Source organism: Mesoplodon bidens (genome assembly GCF_964165515.1).
Source record: "Mesoplodon bidens genome assembly, chromosome: 11".
NCBI classification, from domain to species: Eukaryota; Metazoa; Chordata; class Mammalia; order Artiodactyla; family Ziphiidae; genus Mesoplodon; species Mesoplodon bidens.
Window position 1 is genome coordinate 29,004,861 of NC_138167.1, and position 19,790 is coordinate 29,024,650.

The 19,790-nt window shown below is 39.1% G+C and overlaps 1 protein-coding gene across 1 annotated transcript in view; it reads right to left on the bottom strand.

The window, feature by feature from the left end:
• Positions 1–19,502, bottom strand: part of RAB21 (RAB21, member RAS oncogene family) — a 28,969-nt gene extending 9,467 nt beyond the window's left edge. Inside the window, exons 1-4 of the mRNA XM_081250278.1 lie at positions 19,095–19,502; positions 5,824–5,883; positions 4,745–4,852; positions 1,489–1,552 (exon numbers count right to left, since the gene is read on the bottom strand). Of these exons, the coding sequence (XP_081106404.1) occupies positions 1,489–1,552; positions 4,745–4,852; positions 5,824–5,883; positions 19,095–19,244 (382 nt within the window). The 5' untranslated portion in view covers positions 19,245–19,502. The remainder of the gene's footprint in view (positions 1–1,488; positions 1,553–4,744; positions 4,853–5,823; positions 5,884–19,094) is intronic.
• Positions 19,503–19,790: the final 288 nt, after the last annotated feature.

Below are 19,790 nucleotides of genomic sequence, written 5' to 3' on the forward strand. Positions count from 1 at the left end.
TTTTTTTTAAAGATTTTTTTGATGTGGACCATTTTTAAAGCCTTTATTGAATTTGTTACAATATTGCCTCTATTTTATGTTTTGGTTTTTTGGCCCCAAGGCATGTGGGGATCTTAGCTCCCCAACCAGGGAGGAACCCACACCCCCTGCATTGGAAGGCGAAGTCTTAACCACTGGACTGCCAAGGAAATCCCTTCTTTGACTTTCTTAAGAATATGTTAGCTATGTTTCTTAGAATGTGTTAGTTCCTTCCTCTCTTCTGAGAGATAACCAGAATCCCAAATCATCAAATCTTCAGTCATTCACCTACTGTGACCACTTCTACTCCCAGTAAGTCCGATATACCAGACAGACAAAAGCAGGCCAAACTCACTAATGACTAGCTTGCAGCTTTGGTCCCAAACTCCTATGTGGTCTACAACTCCAGTGTTCTTGTTTGAAATATTCCCACCATCTAGCCTAACATCTAGCACCTAGACTAAAAAGCAGGGCAGATCAGCTCCTGTTCCTCTCCCAAAACTTGCACCCTGATCTGGACCTGTAAAGTTTACCAATCTAATGGTGACAAAATGTAAGATATGTAAACTCAGGTTAAAACAAAAAAATTCTTACGGCTAAAAGCAGAATTTGCCCACGGTGACTACTCCATTCTATGTCCTCCACTAAAACTACCCTGGTTTCTCCCAAGCCATTTATCAGTTACATAAAAAGGAAGAGAGAAAACAGCCTGAGGCTATTCATAGGATTAATATCATAAGCAGAGGAGACTGAATGACTTCAATTTGAATCCCATATCTGATAGCTGCATGATATTGAGCAAGTATCTACAGAGCTCAGCTTCCTCTACAAAGCCCTCATAGGGCTGTGAAGATTACATGAGATAATGTCCACTGAGTACACAGCATAGTGTCTGGAACACTTTATTGCCCAATAATTAGCTGTTATATCGTAGAAATAAGACTCTAAAGAAAAAGGAAACCAAAGAGAAACGCCAGAAGTCCAAGAGTGAGTTCTAGAGTTGTTTTACTTTACCTCTTAAGATATTTCTCCAGTCTAGTATATCATGATCTATTTATATCTTTGGAGTCAAATTTGTTCTTAACTCAAAAATGTGTATCGTTAAATATATAGAACAAGAACACAGCTTAAGTCATTGATTGAAATTATATTGTAAAGTAGTTGCTGAACTCTTCTTTTTTAAAATAATCTTATGATGAAAAACCAAAGGTCAAGTTGAAGCAAGGCTGGGGGACTTGAAGCCCTACACGTATAGGGCCTCCCACTTGCTCCCCAAAGGCATTCCTTGAAGTACAGATGTCTGAATCTCCTGAAAGATCACTTCCAAATCCCAAATTATACTAAAATATTAAATACTAAAATACCACTCTTCTTTTCTCATGTAACTTTAAAATGAAAATTACTTATTTACTATTCTTTAATAAAGTGTTAAGGAAACAAAGGACATTTTTAAAAAGTAATGATGCTTACCAACTATACATAAACAGATTTCATTTCCCAACATTTTCCGTAATTCTTTGACCCAGTTTTTAACCTGTGTACACAAAAGAGTAAATATTAAAACAAATCCTGTAACAATGAGTACCATTACAACACCCCAAAACTCAACACTGTCAAAATACCTCAAAATTTTGTCTCACAGTCCATGTATTTAGTTATTACTAGGAATGATTCACTGTAGGATCATTTATATCGCAAACCACACACACAAACATCCAATGGAAAGATTTCTCTCTATACCTACACATAAGAATAAACAGAAGCATCTCTAATTACAAACTTTCATAACTGCCCATAAATCCAAGCAAAGCTGTTCACCAAAGCAAAAGCATGTCAATTCTAGCCTCTGATAATAGATGCTTATAGAGAATCACTTTGGACTTAAGAAAACATGGGCTTAATTAAAAATCTTTTGTACCCCAACTGGGTCCCAAATAGAGGGCATAGGAGCTTCTGTGTCACACATTTAAAGGAAAAACAAAATGTACATAGGTACCAAAAAGAGTAATATAAAATTTCATCCTTTGGTGTAGGATAGGTTTCTTCAGGTTCAGCGCTACTGATATTTTGGCTGAGATAGCTCTTTGTTGTGAGGGACTGTCCTGTGCAATGTATGAGGCTTAGCAGTATCCCTGGCTTCCTACCCACTAGATACCAATTCCATCCTCCAGGTGTGACAATCAAAGATGTCTCTAGACATTGCTGCCCCCTGGTGGAGAGCCCCTGGTGCACAATGACTCCAGCGGCAAACTGATTCTTCACTACGGATGGAGCAGAGCAGCAGGCACCGTTGGGAGTAAACTGAAATTAAGTCTTTTTTTTTTTTTTTTAAATGCTGGGCTTCCTTCCTTTCTTCCTTTCTTTCTTTCCCTCTCTCTCTTTTGCTGTGTCGGGTCTCAGTTGTGGCACACAGGCTCTTCGCTGCAGTGCGTGGGCTGTCTAGTTGTGGTGCGTGGGCTCCAGAGTGCACGGGCTCAGTAGCTGCGGCGCTCAGGCTTAGTTGCCCCGCGGCATGTGGGATCTTAGTTCCCTGACCAGGGACTGAACCCATGTCCCCTGCATTAAAAGGTAGATTCTTAACCACTGAAGTCCCTGAAATTAAGTAATCTTTTGAACTCCTGATTTTAAATATATTGATTACAATAAAACAGGATAAAGAACCAACTTGGGATACCTACTTTCATTTTTGTGTAATGGAATTTAGTACGTATGTAATCAAATGACACAGGACTTATATACCTTCCTAAAAAAAATACACACACATCTACAAATAACAAAAATTACATTAAATATGTGTGGTAAGCATTTACTGTGCATATGTTCCTACGCACAAAGTAACAGTTTCACACGCCTATTCTCTGCAAGAATGCAAAGGAACTGTAGTAAACACAAAATCTGTATAAAAACAAAGGTAATCAACAATTTATAATAGCACTGAACTACACTTTTCTCAGTACAGTCTCATCTTTTTGTTTCACTCACATATATGTATGACATGTTCAGAGAAGCATTTAACTTCCACCCTTAGTTGATTTCATATAAGAAAAATCTGACAGTACTGGTATAAAATGTACATCCTCATCACTTCAACGGAAACATGCCAGAATCCAATTATGTTATTACCCTACTCCCTGTACATATAGTATCACGACCTACTAAATCTAACCAATTTTTTAAAAATTTGTTATTCATGTGCAATCAGATCCCCCTCCACAGGCATCCTATTCATTACACCCATACACTCTGTAATAAGTTAAAGATGGTCACCAATTCTTTGCCAAGAGTATTTCCTCCTTGACTCTGGGCTAGCCTTGTAACTTGCTTTGACCAAGAGAATGTGGCAGAACTAATGCCATGCCAATTCCAGACTAAAGCCTTAGGAAGGTCAGGCAGCTACACTCTTGGGATCCAGCTGTCACATAAGAAGCTTTGGCTGGAATATGGAATAATGAGAGCATGTGGAGAGAGTACTGGAGAATGAGACACCAAATGGAGTGAGAGGCCATGTGGAGGAAAACCAGGCCCTCTTGGATCCAGGTTCCCACCCAGCCAAACCCCCAGTTCAATGCAGCTGCATGAGTGACTCCACTGACACCACATGGAGCAGAGGACTTGCCCAGTCAACCCTCAAAAACCACGAGAAATAATAAATCGTTGTTTTAAGTCACCAAATTTTGGGGGTTTTGTTATACAGCCAGAGATAAGTGGTCACTTTTCAACCTAACAGACTCCACCTTCTTTTAAGCAACAGAATACTTAAACCATTTATTTTTATGCCAAAAAGGCAGGAAGGGATAACAAACAGCACCCCAAATATATAACTTTTTAAAATGTCATTAAATCTGAAAGCTACCTATTGCTTCATTTTCCTACTCCTTGGACTAAGTTTTTCTACATGGCATTAATAATCCAAAGGCTAACTTGTACATCTGCTTCATCAGTTAAATACTAGGAAATAAAATAAAACTAAAAAGGCAAGTAATTTCAACAAGTACAAACCTGTAACTCAAGGCAAGAAAAGTTTCTACCTTGGAAATTACCCCCTTTAGTTAAATATCCTTCACAAAGTTATTCCAAGAAGGGCTTTCAAAGAAAAGGTCAAATAAGTAACTAGTCACAATCCTAATTGTGATGAGAATTCAGAGGTAAGTTGAACGGTCACTCATTTTTGGTCCCAAACAACTATAAAAATTCTTTATTTTTGGTGAATGTTTAAAGAGGGGTTAAAAAAAATGGAGAAGCTTTAAAATGAACACTACCTAGATTGTTCTTTTAAAATTTATATTATATCCTCCAGGAAATTTAGTGAGAAGAGCTTAAACTTGATTTAGTTCTTCGTTTTCCTCCCCACAATTATGGAACCTGCCCATGCAGCCATACCAAGTTATCAGGTGGCCAGTGTGTATGGAACCAAAAAAATGTATGTGATTTTTCTTTAATAGGGAGAAAAAAAGCCTCTATATTTTTCTGAAGCTTTACTTCAGATTATTTCCCTTTCCTAATATCTGAGAAAGCCATGTAATAAACTATTAATAAATGATATCCATATTATTAACAAGAATTAAATACTCCATTAAAAAATATGAGTGGTCATCATTTATGCACAAACTATACTTTAACTTTAAAGCCAAGGCTAATCACATTAGTAAACAAAAGCATGTTAATGCAGACTTGAAAAAATCAGTGTTGTTCTATTAAGTCATCTACCCATAAGTAAACAGAATACCTTCTGAAACGAATCTTCATCTGTTATATCATAAACTAAAATAGCTCCATTTGAATCTCTGTAGTAAATTGGACCCAATGCATGGAATCTCTCTTGACCTGCTGTATCCTAAATAGAGCAATAAACTCTTATTAGATCAGAAGAAAAAATACATGTTATTGTAACTACAGTGAACTTTTGTTTAATTGGAAAGTGGTGTATAAAATTATAGATAACCCCAAAACACTGTTAAAAGAAACAAAACAGGTTACAAATAAAAATTTTAAGTCAAGTTATAATCAATATTTAATGTTTTACTGTATATAAAGATTACTTCTCCCCTCCCCAACCTTCCTCCTCCTCAGCAATCTTCCCACCCTCATTAAAAAACCATTTCAGTTGCCAAAGGGTCAGAATGGGCCACAATGACGTTATAAGCCAGGAACAGGCCTTGCGCTAAATTTAGGTTCTCCCCAGAGAGAGGAGACAAGGAGAAAGAGCATGCACCAGGACCAGCTGCCAACAGGTACACTACTGCATTATCCTTGCCCTACTCTCCACTGGCCATTCCCTTGGAGGATTAGAATATGGAGATGGGGGAAAAAAGGCCAGGCAGGCTGTCCACCCCTTTCTCTGACATGGAATCCCTCTGAGTTGACCCTTCTCCAGCTGAAAAGTTATGAAAGAACTATTCATGTATACAATTGTATGCAAGATAAAATTCTTAGCCAGATTTTAGAAAAAAATGTTTATTTAAAAAAGGTTTTGGGTCTTCCCTGGTGGCGCAGTGGTTGAGGGTCCGCCTGCCGATGCAGGGGACACGGGTTCGTGCCCTGGTCCGGGAAGATCCCACATGCCGCAGAGAGGCTGGGCCCGTGAGCCATGGCCGCTGAGCCTGCGTGTCCGGAGCCTGTGCTCCGCAACGGGAGAGGCCACAATAGTGAGAGGCCCGCGTACCGCCAAAAAAAAAAAAAAAAAAGGTTTTGGCTAAACTTCAGTTAACTAAAATAAATCTAGAAATTCTTGAGTCACTTAGTTATGAGAGAACCAGGAGTAGGTACTCTAGGCCTTCACTCATACAGTTGAAAAGGTTAACTTACCCATATAGCAAGATTTACTCTTTTCCCACCAATATTTAACTTCTTTGTTAAGAATGATGCCTAAGAAAAGAGAGATATACATTAAACAATGTTTCACATAAAATAACATTTTTTTATTCTCAAAACTACAGATGAATGAATCAGATCAATATGAAATAAGTTATCTGGGAGAAAAAGTAATCACTGAGTTTTTATTAATGATTAAACATTATTTCCACTGAAGACAGAACATTATCTTTACTCTAATCTAAGAAAAAGATATTTTGTTTTATTACAAGTTATGAAAAGTACAAAAAAATGGGAAAATATGTTTTCTTAGTTTTTTCCTCGTTACAGCATTTTCTTCCCATTTAATTTGATGCCACCTACCTACTCATTATAGAAAGCATCTAAGAGACTTCTAAGATGAGATAAAAGAAATGTTTATTGATAGTTAACTGTATGAATACAATTATTATTGGAAATTTTCCTGCAATTATTTTATAGTTCAATTATTTAAACTATATCTAATAATTGCCCTAGGTACTAATGTCACAGAAATGAAAGGAAATGGTTCCAGCTTTCAAGGAGCTTATAGTCCACTGCAGAAACTAAAATATAAAAAGAATTAAAATGCCATGTGATATTCGTTAAAATGGACGGTCTTGCCAAGTATACTATAAGGAAAATGCTGAGGAAGGAAGTGTAAAGCCTGCTTGGATAAGTCACAGAAGGCTTCAGAAAGAAGGTAATGATCTCCCCTTTAGGAGTAGTAGGGGTTTTTCCTCACAGATGGGTGAAGCCACCGAAGCCTGAAAACACATAACTCCCCACCCTATGGGAAACTCCAAGTTGGTCTGGTGGACACTGGAGATGAGACTACAAAGACAGGCAAAGGTTGAATTAATCGAAAAAAAAGTCCTGACTCCATATCTAAGCTTATGGAATCTACCTTGTGGGTCTCAATAAAACGTGTTCCAAGACACTAGACAAGTTTTTTGTTTTTTAATGTATACTACAGTCAGGTATATTTGGGGACTGCCGTATATTGCTCTATATCCCCTTTGTGCATTCACAGTACCCATTAGCACACTAAAATTCTGCCAAAAGGAAGACTGACTAACTGCATTTATACAAGCATTTCCCAAACTCATTTGACTTCTTTTTCCCTAAAGAAACACCTAACTCATCCAAAGGAGTGTTAGGAAATAATACTGTTGACAATGGATTATCAATGAAGGGTTTCTAAGCAGTGAGGACATACAAGATCTATATTTTAAGAGAATGACTACAATAGGAAGAAAGAACAGGACTAGACCTGGAAGACAGGAGTCTATTTTAAAGTTGGAAAGAAAAACATAAAGGGCCTGAACTAAGTGCATGAGGATAGAAGAGAGAAAACCGAATCAAGTAATTGAAGAGGGAATATAATCAGAAACGAGAGTCAGCTGACCTGTTTAAAAAAGGAACAAAGAGCCAACTTCAAAGCTATGCAAAGACAGTCACATTTAAGTATATATATATATAGAAGAAAGTGCAGAGATGGAAAGTAAACAGATAAAAGGCTAGGATGGTGAATTATTACTGAAGGAGAAGGAACCTAGATTTCAGGAAGGATTTCTGCTGTATGTATACCAAGGAAAATTAAAACTCAGAAAAGGCCACTAGATTTTGTGATTAACTAAGGAATCTACAGAGACACAAATGGCAGAGCTGAGGTCAAATCCAGGAATGTCTGCCTTCAAAGCCCAAGCTACACTCAAGATATTAAATAAAACACAGGTTAGGGGCCTTCCCTGGTGGCACAGTGGTTAAGAATCCGCCTGCTAATGCAGGGGACACGGGTTTGAGCCCTGGTCCAGGAAAATCCTACATGCCTCAGAGCAACTAAGCCCGTGCACCACAGCTAATGAGCCTGCGCTCTAAAGCCCGTGAGCCGCAACTACTGAAGCCCGCGTGCCTAGAGCATGTACTCCACAACAAGAGAAGCCACCCAATGAGAAGCCCATGCACCGCAACGAAGAGTAGCCCCCGCTCACGGCAACTAGAGAAAGCCCGTGTGCAATGAAGACCCAACGCAGCCAAAGAAAAATAAAATAAATAGAATAAATACATTGATTTAAAAAAAAAACATAGAGGTTATATAGAAAAGGGTATAAAATAAATTCAATGGCAAAATGACAAAGAAATAACTTGCAATATGAGAAGACCAAGTACATGTTATGACGAAAAATATGAATAAAGGACTATTTCCCACTCATAGCATAAGGGTGAAGAATATCAACTTTGAAGCAGAACTTTGGATTTGAATCTTGGCTTTGCCACTTATTAGCTGTATAATTTATTTGAACTCAACTATTTGTTCTGTTTCAATATCAATGTTATATAAAGAAACTCAAAACCTGACTCCTATCCTAATATTTAATAGGTAAGTAAACTTAAATGCCTCCCTCTCTTCTTTCAAACATATTTAAAGTTAAAGTGATCTCCCCTCCAAAATCGGCTTTCCATTCCAACATTAGTATTTTGATCACATTCTCCAAGCCACTGAGGTTTAGAATCTTAGGAATATCATCACTGAATATTCTTCCTCCCCTGTCATCCCATATTCTAAAAAAACCTACCAAGCCTTGTTTTTATATTTCCTCTGGAGTTCTGTGACCACCAGTCTCATATTATGTCATAATATAAATACCTTGGTCTCACCTCACACTCTGGTTCTCTAGTCTACATGCTAAATTATCTTCCCAAAGCCCCCATGATTAAAAACAAACAAAAAAACCATTATCATATCCATAGCTGAGCTCTCTAATAAGTTATCATTTTTAATAAGTATGCTTGAACTACATCCCTGCTGGCAGCTAATACCATAATAGCCTTTTTGTCATGAGTTTTGTGGGGATTTCTCAGCAGAGGGGAGTGAATTATAGCTGGTAAAGCTCCATCATTTCCTTTCTACTATTCCCTCTGAAACTTACCATCATTCTCCCATGGTAAGTTCAGTGACAGTGTTAAGTCTCTCCTAAGGAACTACAGATGTATAAAACAATTTTATGGAAAGAGCACTCATTACAGCGATGATTATTTTAAAAAAAAGAAAGAAAAAAGGAAAGAAGAAGAAAAAGACAAGAAATAACCTAAGTGTCCATCAATAGGCTATTTTTTTTAAATATACAAATATAGTCCATCCATACAGTGAGACACTATGCAGCCATTTCCACCACTATTGCTAATACTAGCTAACAGTTATTGAATGCTTACCTTCCACCAAGTACTGTGCTATGCACTTTTTACAAAATCATTCATAAGCTTCTCCTTTATAAAAGTCAGGGAGCCCTAATCTACAAATAAAAGTCTCAAAGCCTATCTTTGTATCCAAGGACTTCCACCATTTGTCCACATCTATCTTCCCAAGAAAGCTTCCAGTATTTCTCTACTTACTCAGAAACTCATATAGTCTATATTATACATTCCCTCCAATTCTGTTTGTTCATAAAATTCCTCTCTAATTTGGGCCTATTCTTTCTCTATCTGGATCTCACCTATCAAGACCAGTTCATGACCTACACTCTTCTTCCTTGAATTTTTAAGCTTTCTCATACAACCCAGACAACCCACAGTGAATTTCTCTATGCAGAAGAACTTTAGGGAACTTAATCTTGTAATATACAGCATATACCACCTTGTATTTTAAGTTAACTTTTCATGGGTATAAGTCTTCTGTTAACCAGAGTACATATTTTTGTTTATCTAACACTTTCACAGTGCTTATAATGAAATGGGCAGTGTTCTAAAAGCTTTTCCATATTAATTCACTTCTCGTAACACTCTGTGATTAGATATAATTATTATCCAAATATTACAGATGTGGAAACAGAGACAAAGGAATGGTAAGTATATTGTCCAAGGTCACACAGCAAGTGACAGAGTAGGATTTGAAATGAAGGCAGTCTGGCTCCAGACATGACTCATAACCACTACGCTATGGTACCTCCCAGATTGAGATGTGAGCTAACACTTCTTCTCTAATAGAGGGGGCAGGGGGAACCATAGTGCTGCCCACAGCAGACTTGCAAATGTTGTTAATGTAGATAAACATATCCACAATGTGACTCGTATAACTCAATTTACATAAAAGATGTGTTCCTAAAAGTTTCCTTATAAACCAAATTATTTTAACTCAAATATCTGATGCATTAGTAAAGCACGTTACCATAAGGGTCCCCACTGTATCTTTTTTTTCCTTCATAACAAAAAACTTAAGTCCCACTCTATATGGAAAGAGTCCTTCTGTAATACAAATCATCTCATTTTACATACAGCCTAAGTTTTTAATATTTTCTAGATATTTTCTTAAAGAACAAGCATCTGTTTTAAAAACAAAAACAATTATATTTGAGAATAAAGCTGCAAGATTTTATGTAACAACAAGACAGCAGCAAACGATCAAATGGTTGAAATCTGTTTTGGTCTTTTTTTCCTACTACCTCTATGATGCATACTTAATTTGGCCAGACTACTGATACCATTCATGGTTATATAATACTTACTCTGGGGCAGAGGTTCTTAATTCTGTTACATGGTAGTAAGAGTGGGAGGGAGGCATGATCATAGACTTCTTTGAGAATCTGATGAAAGCTATGAACCCACTCACTCTCAAGAAAACTGCTCATATGCACATATTAAATTTTTTTCACACACTTTCCCAAGGGATTTATAAATTTATATTTTTAATATCTCAGTGAAGAACCCCATCTAGAAAGAGCAGGGGAGAGTGGCATAAACAACGTCAATTCAAAGGTTCTAGGAATATGGGAAGGAAAAAAAATAGTACATACTGTGTGCCACCATGCTTTGGCTTTCTCATTTATTTTTTGTAACAACCCTGTGAAGTAGGTAATTAGCCCTATTTACAGTTGTGAACATGAGATTTAAAGAAATACAGTGACTCACCCAAGGTCAGCCAACTCAGTCAGGTACTGCAGTGGGTGGAAGCCTGTCTGACTAAACAGTGCTTTTTCCATTGCACAAAGCTGCCTATTCCAAAACATACACACATTCTTAACTTGGCACTCCTCCACTTGGACACTAAGTGTTCCTGGACACCAACTCATCTCCCAGAATATTCTCAGGGTAGGCACAAAGTAATGAGGATCAAAGTAATGGTACATTTCCCACCTTACTCCTCCAAACCCGGAGCTACAGCACCACTATTTCTTCTAATTCCAATGATTTCATCGTCCAAACTTTAGGGGTACTGACAGACTTAACAATCTCATTAGACATCTGTCATCTGCACCTGATGCTTATTTACCCAACATCTTAACTGAAATCACAGTGGATATTTTTTTAATCTCTATTAAAAAAAGTAAGATTATAGGAGAGATAAAATAAGAACAAAGTACATTAGCCAAGTGAAAGTCTTTTCATAACTTGTTTCATCAATGTTTTAATGTTTTTTTGTCTGTTTTTGTTAGCCAGATCACTTGTTCTTGCTAATCACTGGCAAAGCAAAATACCTAATGCAGCACAGTAACTGACTGTGGACAAATACTTTCCTGTCTTTATCTAAGTTCAATAGACTTTCATTAATAATATGTGTGCATAACTCTTAGAGGAAAACATAGGAAGAACACTCTTTGACATAAATCACAGCAAGATCTTTTTTGATCCACCTCCTAGAGTAATGGAAATAAAAACAAAAATAAACGAATGGGACCTAATGAAACTTCAAAGCTTTTGCACAGCAAAGGAAACCATAAACAAGACAAAAAGACACCCCTCAGAATGGGAGAAATATTTGCAAACGAATCAATGGACAAAGGATTAACCTCCAAAATATATAAACAGCTCATGCAGCTCAATATTAAAGAAACAAACAACCCAATCCAAAAATGGGCAGAAGACCTAAATAGACATTTCTCCAAAGAAGACATACAGATGTCCAAGAAGCACATGAAAAGCTGCTCAACGTCACTAATTATTAGAGAAATGCAAATCAAAACTACAATGAGGTATCACCTCACACCAGTTAAAATGGGCATCATCAGAAAATCTACAAACAACAAATGCTGGAGAGGGTGTGGAGAAAGGGAACCCTCTTGCACTGTTGGTGGGAATGTAAATTGATACAGCCACTATGGAGAACAGTATGGAGGTTCCTTAAAAAACTAAAAATAGAACTACCATACGACCCAGCAATCCCACTACTGGGCATATACCATGAGAAAACCATAATTCAAAAAGACACATGCACCCCAATGTTCACTGCAGCACTATTTACAATAGCGAGGTCCTGGAAGCAACCTAAGTGTCCATCAACAGACGAATGGATAAAGAAGATGTGGCACATATATACAATGGAATATTACTCAGCCCTAAAAAGGAACGAAATTGAGTCATTTGTTGAGACGTGGACGGATCTGGAGACTGTCATACGGAGTGAAATAAGTCAGAAAGAGAAAAACAAATATCGTATATTAACGCATGTATCCGGAACCTAGAAAAGTGGTACAGATGAACCGGTTTGAAGGACAGAAGTTGAGACACAGATGTAGAGAAAAGACGTGTGGAAACCAAGGGGGGAAAGCGGAGGTGGGGTGAGGATGGTGGTGTGCTGAATTGGGCGATTGGGATTGACATGTATACACTGATGTGTATAAAACTGATGACTAGTAAGAACCTGCAGTATGAAAAAATAATAATAATAACAATATGTGTGTATATAATTAAACAGTTACATTATTTTTGCTACAGTTACTAACATTGTTTCAGGCTTAAGTATTTAAAGTATCTATTGGGAGTTCCCTGGCAGTCCAGTGGTTAGAACTCGGCGCTTTCCCTGCCGTGGCCTGGGTTCAATCCTTGGTTGCGGAACTAAGATCCCGCAAGCAGGAAAAAAAAAAAAGTATCTATTAACTACTCTCAACTTAAGACATGGACAAGAAAAGATTCAGCAAGATAATTCATAAAATTAGTCCTCTGTAGTAAGGCAATAAAAATTAGCTATCAAAAAACTAAGATGGGGTTTCCCTGGTGGCGCAGTGGTTGAGAGTCCGCCTGCCGATGCAGGGGACACGGGTTCGTGCCCCAGTCCGGGAGGATCCCACGTGCCGCGGAGCGGCTGGGCCCGTGAGCCATGGCCGCTGAGCCTGCGCATCCGGAGCCTGTGCTCCGCAACGGAAGAGGCCACAGCAGTGAGAGGCCCGCGTAACGCAAAAAAAAAAAAAAAAAAAAAACTAAGATGAATTGCTACAATGGCAAAATCACATTACAATATATAAATGTAACAAATTAACATATTGTACACCTTAAGTTTATACAATGTTATACTTCAAATATATTTTAATTAAAAAAAAGAAAGAAAGAAAACTAAGCTGGGTGCTTGAATACTTCATTTCTTGTCCTTTGTTTCTAAAAAGAGGTATTATAATCAGTTTAGAGCCCAAGTAAATACTTTGAAAACGAGAGTCAAAAAATCACTTCTAAGGACTAGCTCAAAACACAAAGCAGAAAACAGCAGACAGATATAGAATATTTATATATTAGGAGTTCAAAGCCATAATTCAGAAAAACCCTTCTTAAATAAAAAAATCATCCACCCTTCTATAGCCCACATACTCTAGTAAAAATACTAAGGAAGGGCTTCCCTGGTGGCACAGTGGTTGAGAGTCCGCCTGCCGATGCAGGGGACACGGGTTCGTTCGTGCCCCAGTCCGGGAGGATCCCACGTGCCGCGGAGCGGCTGGGCCCGTGAGCCATGGCCGCTGAGCCTGCGCATCCGGAGCCTGTGCTCCGCAACGGGAGAGGCCACAGCAGTGAGAGGCCCGCGTAACGCAAAAAAAAAAAAAAAAAAAAAAAAATACTAAGGGAAAAGGGAAAGATTTCAACTACTGTATTTTATGAAAATATTGTAATCAAACTGGCTGAATCAACACTAAAGTGGCTTCAAGAACTACTCAGAAGATACTTCAGACATTCAAAACATTAATCTTACAAATAAGGAAATTAAGATTCCTAGACCAGGGGACTGTGACACCAAGTATAAAACCAACTGCTAGAACCTGAACGCCAAGTGTTGCTCAGGAAGTTAAGGTGTATGGAAGAAAAAAAAAGTAGTTGACCTAGCTTAAGAAAAAACGGTACACCATTACTATATGTGGGACCTCAGAAATCTAATCCAAGTCTTAGCTTCCTCATTTGCCAAACTGCTAGCATACTATCTGTATTCCCAGCCAACTTTACAGCACTGCTTTGCTAATCAAATGACAGGTACCTACCCTAGACTTCAGGAGGCAGATAGGTGGAATTCCAGTTAGAATTCTAAAAGAGAAGATGATTTATGGTTCTGATTATAAAGAATGTTACTTTTACACAGGAGACTAGTTGAAAGTGATAGAAGACATTTAAATTAGAGTGCATAATCTTACAATAAGGGGAAAAAGAGGATTCAGCTAAAGAAAAGGAAGTGATCACCCAGGAGCACAAATATAGAGAGAGAAACCAAAGACCATCAAAATGGCGCAAGCATTTAAGAATAAAGAAAGCTAACAGCTGGTTAAAGTACCTTACTCATCTTTATTTTATTTTATTTTATTTTATTTTATTTTTTTACTGGTGAAGGTACTATGATTTTAATTAATTACATATTAAATGTTAAAAAATGGAACTGAGGAGGGAATTCCTTATTTATATTAAAAGGTAAGTTACCCAAAATTCTATTTTTTTTTAACATCTTTATTGGACCTTATTCATCTTTATATTCCCCCGTTGACACAATGTTTGACATGTAACAGGTATGAAATAAACAATTCTTGAATTTGACTGCTTAGGTTCAGCAGCTAATTCCAGAGAAAAAGCAGTAAGCCCCTCACTCCAACTGTCTTTCTTGTCTCTGTCAAGTTTAACATAACCCCAAACCAATGAGAAAATCTCATAAGAAAGCTTTGAGGACTCTATATAAGATCAAGTTTTCTTTGTAAGCAAGGTAAAGGATCTTGAGTTCTCAGAGAGCTCACCTACAACATTACTTCATAATTATCAGTAACCTAGGAGGACGTCTGCAAAAAGGGAGCAGTACTAAAACACCAAAGCATAGCAAATATCACAATTTTCAAAAAAGAAGTGACTTTCCATAAATGTCAATCCCAGACAAAACTCTAGAATGGATAATAAACAAATACATATGCATGCATAAAAATATAAAATGTAGCAGTCCCTCAGACCACATGCATTCTCAAAATAATTCATGTCAAATTAACCCCATTACCTTTTTGACTGGGTTACTATGAAAGAAACCAACACAAATTAAGCACCATCTATTCATCAAACAGCAAACATTCCTTAAACAAACACTGTGCCAGGAGGTTTAAATACTATGGCTCTCTAATCCACATAAAAATCCTATGAGTGAGAGTCTCCCATTTCATGGATAAAGAGCCAGCTACAAACAGTAGAATAATCTGCCAAAATCATGACAGCTAAAAATCAGGAGCCAAAAATTCAAACTAACTTCAAAGTCCTGTCCCTTTGTACTACATCATATGGCCTCCTAATGCAGAAACAACAATGTATCTTGTTCTTCTGCAAGCATTTGACAAAGTATCTCATGATATCCCCTATGGGCAAGATTGATGTAGCTAGGGCAAAAAAAGTTAGGAGATTTGTAACGCTGGAGTAGCCATTTTCATTAAAGGCTTCTTGTCCACCAGGTAGTAGCCCACAGCAGTCAGTCTTATTTCCTGTTTCCATTACCATTAATATGTATAACACTCCATTTATAACTGTTTCTCAGGCAAGAGGAAAGAGGACTGTGGCCTGTGCATGGTCTGGAAAAAGCCCCACCCTAAGATTCTGCATATTTAAAGAGAAATAAACCTCTGGTCACGTGTCACTGGACTATAGTGAGACTTGTGAAGAGCTTTGTACTTGGCCCTCTCTCTCCCCTTTCTTTCAGAGTCTGTTAATGACTGATGAGAACACTGAAGACATTCTTACCAAATCTTCAGGTGACAGTTAAAATGAGTTGCGAATCCAGCATTAGAGACCATGCCTTATTTTTCTTTGCATGTCCAGGACCCAACCTAGCGGCTGACCCACAGGAGCTCCATCAATGTTTCTTGAATTACAAAATCAAAATTCAAAAGGATATTAACAGACACTAACCACTGGAGCAAGTTTATCAAAGCCAACTTTAATGGATCAAATTCATTAGGGAAAAAAAGATTTAACTGCAAAATCAAAGGAAAATGAACAGATATAAAGTCTTTCTTTCTTCTTTCCTCCCTCCCTCCCTCCCTTTCTTCCTTCCTTCCTTCCTCTCTCCCTCCCTCTGTCTCTTTTTTTCAGCAAATAAGTCTAAGACAGCAGGCCCAATATTAATCAATGGGACAGCCGCCCAAAAGCTCAAAGAATCTTTTCTGTAATTCTTCAGTATTAGAAAAGGATTCTCCACAGGGGAGGTGATAGCCTGCACTTCTTTGCACAGTTCAAACCACACCTGGAATCGTTTCTACAGCTCAAGGTACCATATTTTAGGAAAAGTGGACAATGATTAGTGAGTGTCTAGAAGAAGTGTCAAAATAGTGATATGATTTAGAACAATGTTATAAGAGATCCACTAAAAGGAACCAGAGCTGTTTACCCAAAAGAAGACAAGACTCAAGGGGATGTAACAGCCATCTTCAACTATCAGAAGGGATGCCATGTGTGACTAAGATTCAGAGGGCAGGGAAAGAGATTTTGTCCCTAGACACAGAAAAATGAATTGGAAAAGTAGATCTGTCCAAAAATGAAATGTGCCACCTCAGAACATAGTTTTCCACCTTCTATAACAGTTCATCTCACCTCCAAGATGTTCAGACTAAAGTAGACAATCACTTGACTGAAATATTAAACAAAAGACTGAATTAGTGAACCATAAATTATCTTGGGTTCCTCTCAGTCTTTAAAATAGGAATGCATGAGAGTGTACTTTGCAAAGCATAAAATATTTTACAAAGATAGGTAGTAGGTAGTTCCGCTGACAAGAAAAAAGGGAAACTCTTCCCCTCATATCTTATGATGCATTAGCTCCTCTCCATCTGGAAATGAAAGGCGTACAAGACTGTGTCTTATGGGTCTCATGGAAGTCAAATTTCTCTGAAAACATTATTTAAAAAGATGAAATGAACTGATATCTAAGAGAAGGAGATTGAATATAATGCTGTTTCCATACATTGGTACGCAGCAAAATCCTCAATTCTGGAACATAATCCAGATACCGTTTGTGATGACAGTTATATGCTATGCTTTTGATACCAGAGATCTACCATAACTTCATTCTCTCCTATGTATCAATAAATTTCAGTGGTTTCCTCTCAGATATTTAAAATCTTTAGCCAGCTTTTAGCTTCGAGGATGTTTTTGGAATGTATAATGAAAGTGTAATTTTTAGGTTGAAGGGCTAAATTATCTTTTAAAAAATTAAGAGCTCAATTACAATGGTCTTCTCTTTTCTCTAAGGTCTATAGCACAAAAGAAACCACTAAGGGGTGGTTTACCAATATCCAGAGATAGTGTGACTTATTGCTCAAAATCTGAAGTCATAACTAGATTCAAATTTCAGCTTGGGCACCAAGACTTGTGGCAATAAGATAGCCAGCAAATTACTCAACTTAACCATGCCTGTTTCACCACCTGTAAAATGAGGTTAATAAAACTATCCACCTCAAAGCCTGTCATAAGAACTAAAAGACAGAAGAAAAGTAAAATACTCATCACAGTAAGAACTCACTAAATGCTAGCTATTGTTATCACTTTACCTAAATGAATTTCTAAATTTCCAACTGAGCATAGGTATTTACCCTAAGAATTTCCTTGATCTCACTAATAACACTCAACTGTAATTATCAAAATTGTGTTAAATGACCTTGTATAAGAATGTAGGGGGGAAATGCAGGTTCCTGACATTCACTTTTTCAGATAGTATGCTTTATATAGGAGTAAAAACAGAGGTGTAAAAATAGAACATGGAATCAGAACCAGAGCATCTTTGTAAATTATAGACTCAGTGGTTTAATAATAGCATCAAACATCAAATGTCACAACAATTAGGAGACTGTGCATTCTATTAAATAGTGTTCATGTACTTAAACACTACACAATCACTAATTAAGATCTATTGTGCAATTTAGGATAATAATAATGATGGAGAGCTTACACTGGACCAGCTCCTATGTGCTTTTATGTATATTTGTCCTGACAACCCAATGAACTAGATACTATTATTATGGCCATTTTAGCAGATGAAGAAACTTTGGCACAGACAGGTTAATTAACTTGTCCAAGATCACACAACTAGTTTAAACGGATGGAGGTGCGAAATGAACCTAGACAATCAGGCTCAAAAACTCATTAGACTTGACTGCCTCTGACTGAATTGATCAAGGCAGATTCGCTGGATATTTCTTCTAATACGTGAAAACTGATTTTTTGGAAGAGGGGGAGACTCCAACAACCTCAAAGGTCTGACTTCACGCCCAATTAATGATTACATTTTAACATTTTCTGACTAACAATCACGTACCTGCAGATGAAAGCCGGCCCTACATTACAAGCAAAGAAAATAAATAGCAGCAGAAGCTAAGCTGTTAGTTTGAGGACCAACTGTTGGCCAGTATTCACATGACGTTTCCATGTGAATATGGGTCGACCCACATCGCCGAATATGTGACCCACAAGTCAGACCCACGCAGGCAGCAATGGAACTGCGTAACCCACACGGGCAAGCGGTCATTTCAAAAACCCTCCGGAGAGGAATGTCTTGCCAATCAGCACGTTACTCGAAGACAGGACAAAATGGAACTTGCACAAACACTTAGTCATCAGTAAGCGCTGAAGTTACAAATCACCTAGTTAGCAAAATCAAATCCGCTGCTAAATTCCTAATTCCGACAGAAAGAAAAAGGACTGACACTCGATTGACTGACTGTAGGGTGAAGGCACCGAGGGCCCAAGCGGAAGCAAATCAAAGGGGAAACACCAGCCCATGGATGGGGATTCCACGACACGCGCAGCCACACTGGGGACTTTTCAGGGCCCTTCCACTCCCCTCCCAACAGCCTGTCCTTACGTCTCCAGGCTGCCCCAACAACGCGTGTTCCCAGGGCGAATTCGGAAAGGCAATCCGAACGCGGAGGTGACAGGCCTGAGATCTGAGAGCCCACACCCAGACGACGGTGGCAGCAAAGTCCTCAGAGCCCCGGAAGAGTAGGGGCCCCGAGGCGCCTCCTCCCGCTCCCCGGGGCCCGCACCTGCAGAGTGGTGATGTGCTTGTCGTTGAACTTGTTCTCGCAGTAGCGCAGCACCAGCGACGTCTTTCCCACGCAGCCTTCCCCCAGCAGCACCACCTTGAACGAGTAGGCTCGCCCGGCCGCCGCCCCGCCGCCGCCGGCCGCAGCCATCCCGTCGCGTCCCCGCCGCCGGAGCCCTAGAGCAGCGCCGAGCTCTCCACAGCCGCCGCAGCGCCTTCACAGCCGCGGCCGGCGCAGCCCCTCCGCACCGAAGCTGTCGGCTCCGGGCGCCGTCTCCACTCCCGCCTCCGGGCGAAGCCTGGAAAGGCCGAGGTTAAGTCCGAGAATGAAGGGCCCCAGCCACCACGTCAGGAACCTGATGAACGGCGAACAGCGATCCCCCTCCGCCTCCCTCTAATGGCGTCTCCTTCCTCCTACGTCACACTTTTCGGGTCACATGACCGCCGCGGCCCCTGGGCCTCGGCCCAGGAGAATGTGCCTGGACGTGGGCGGGGCTTCAGCGCCTCTTCCCGGGGGCGAGCTGGACGCGCGGGGACCTCGTCTGGGCTGTCTCCCGCAGAGCTAGGCCGTCTGCGGGCCACCACCACTCTGCAGTTGGTGGGAACCTGCGGGAATAAGGAATGAATAATTAGAGGCAAGCCCAGCTCAGGTGGAATATTGAAGTGCAGAATGTTCTCGTTTTTGCCCAGGGACTGT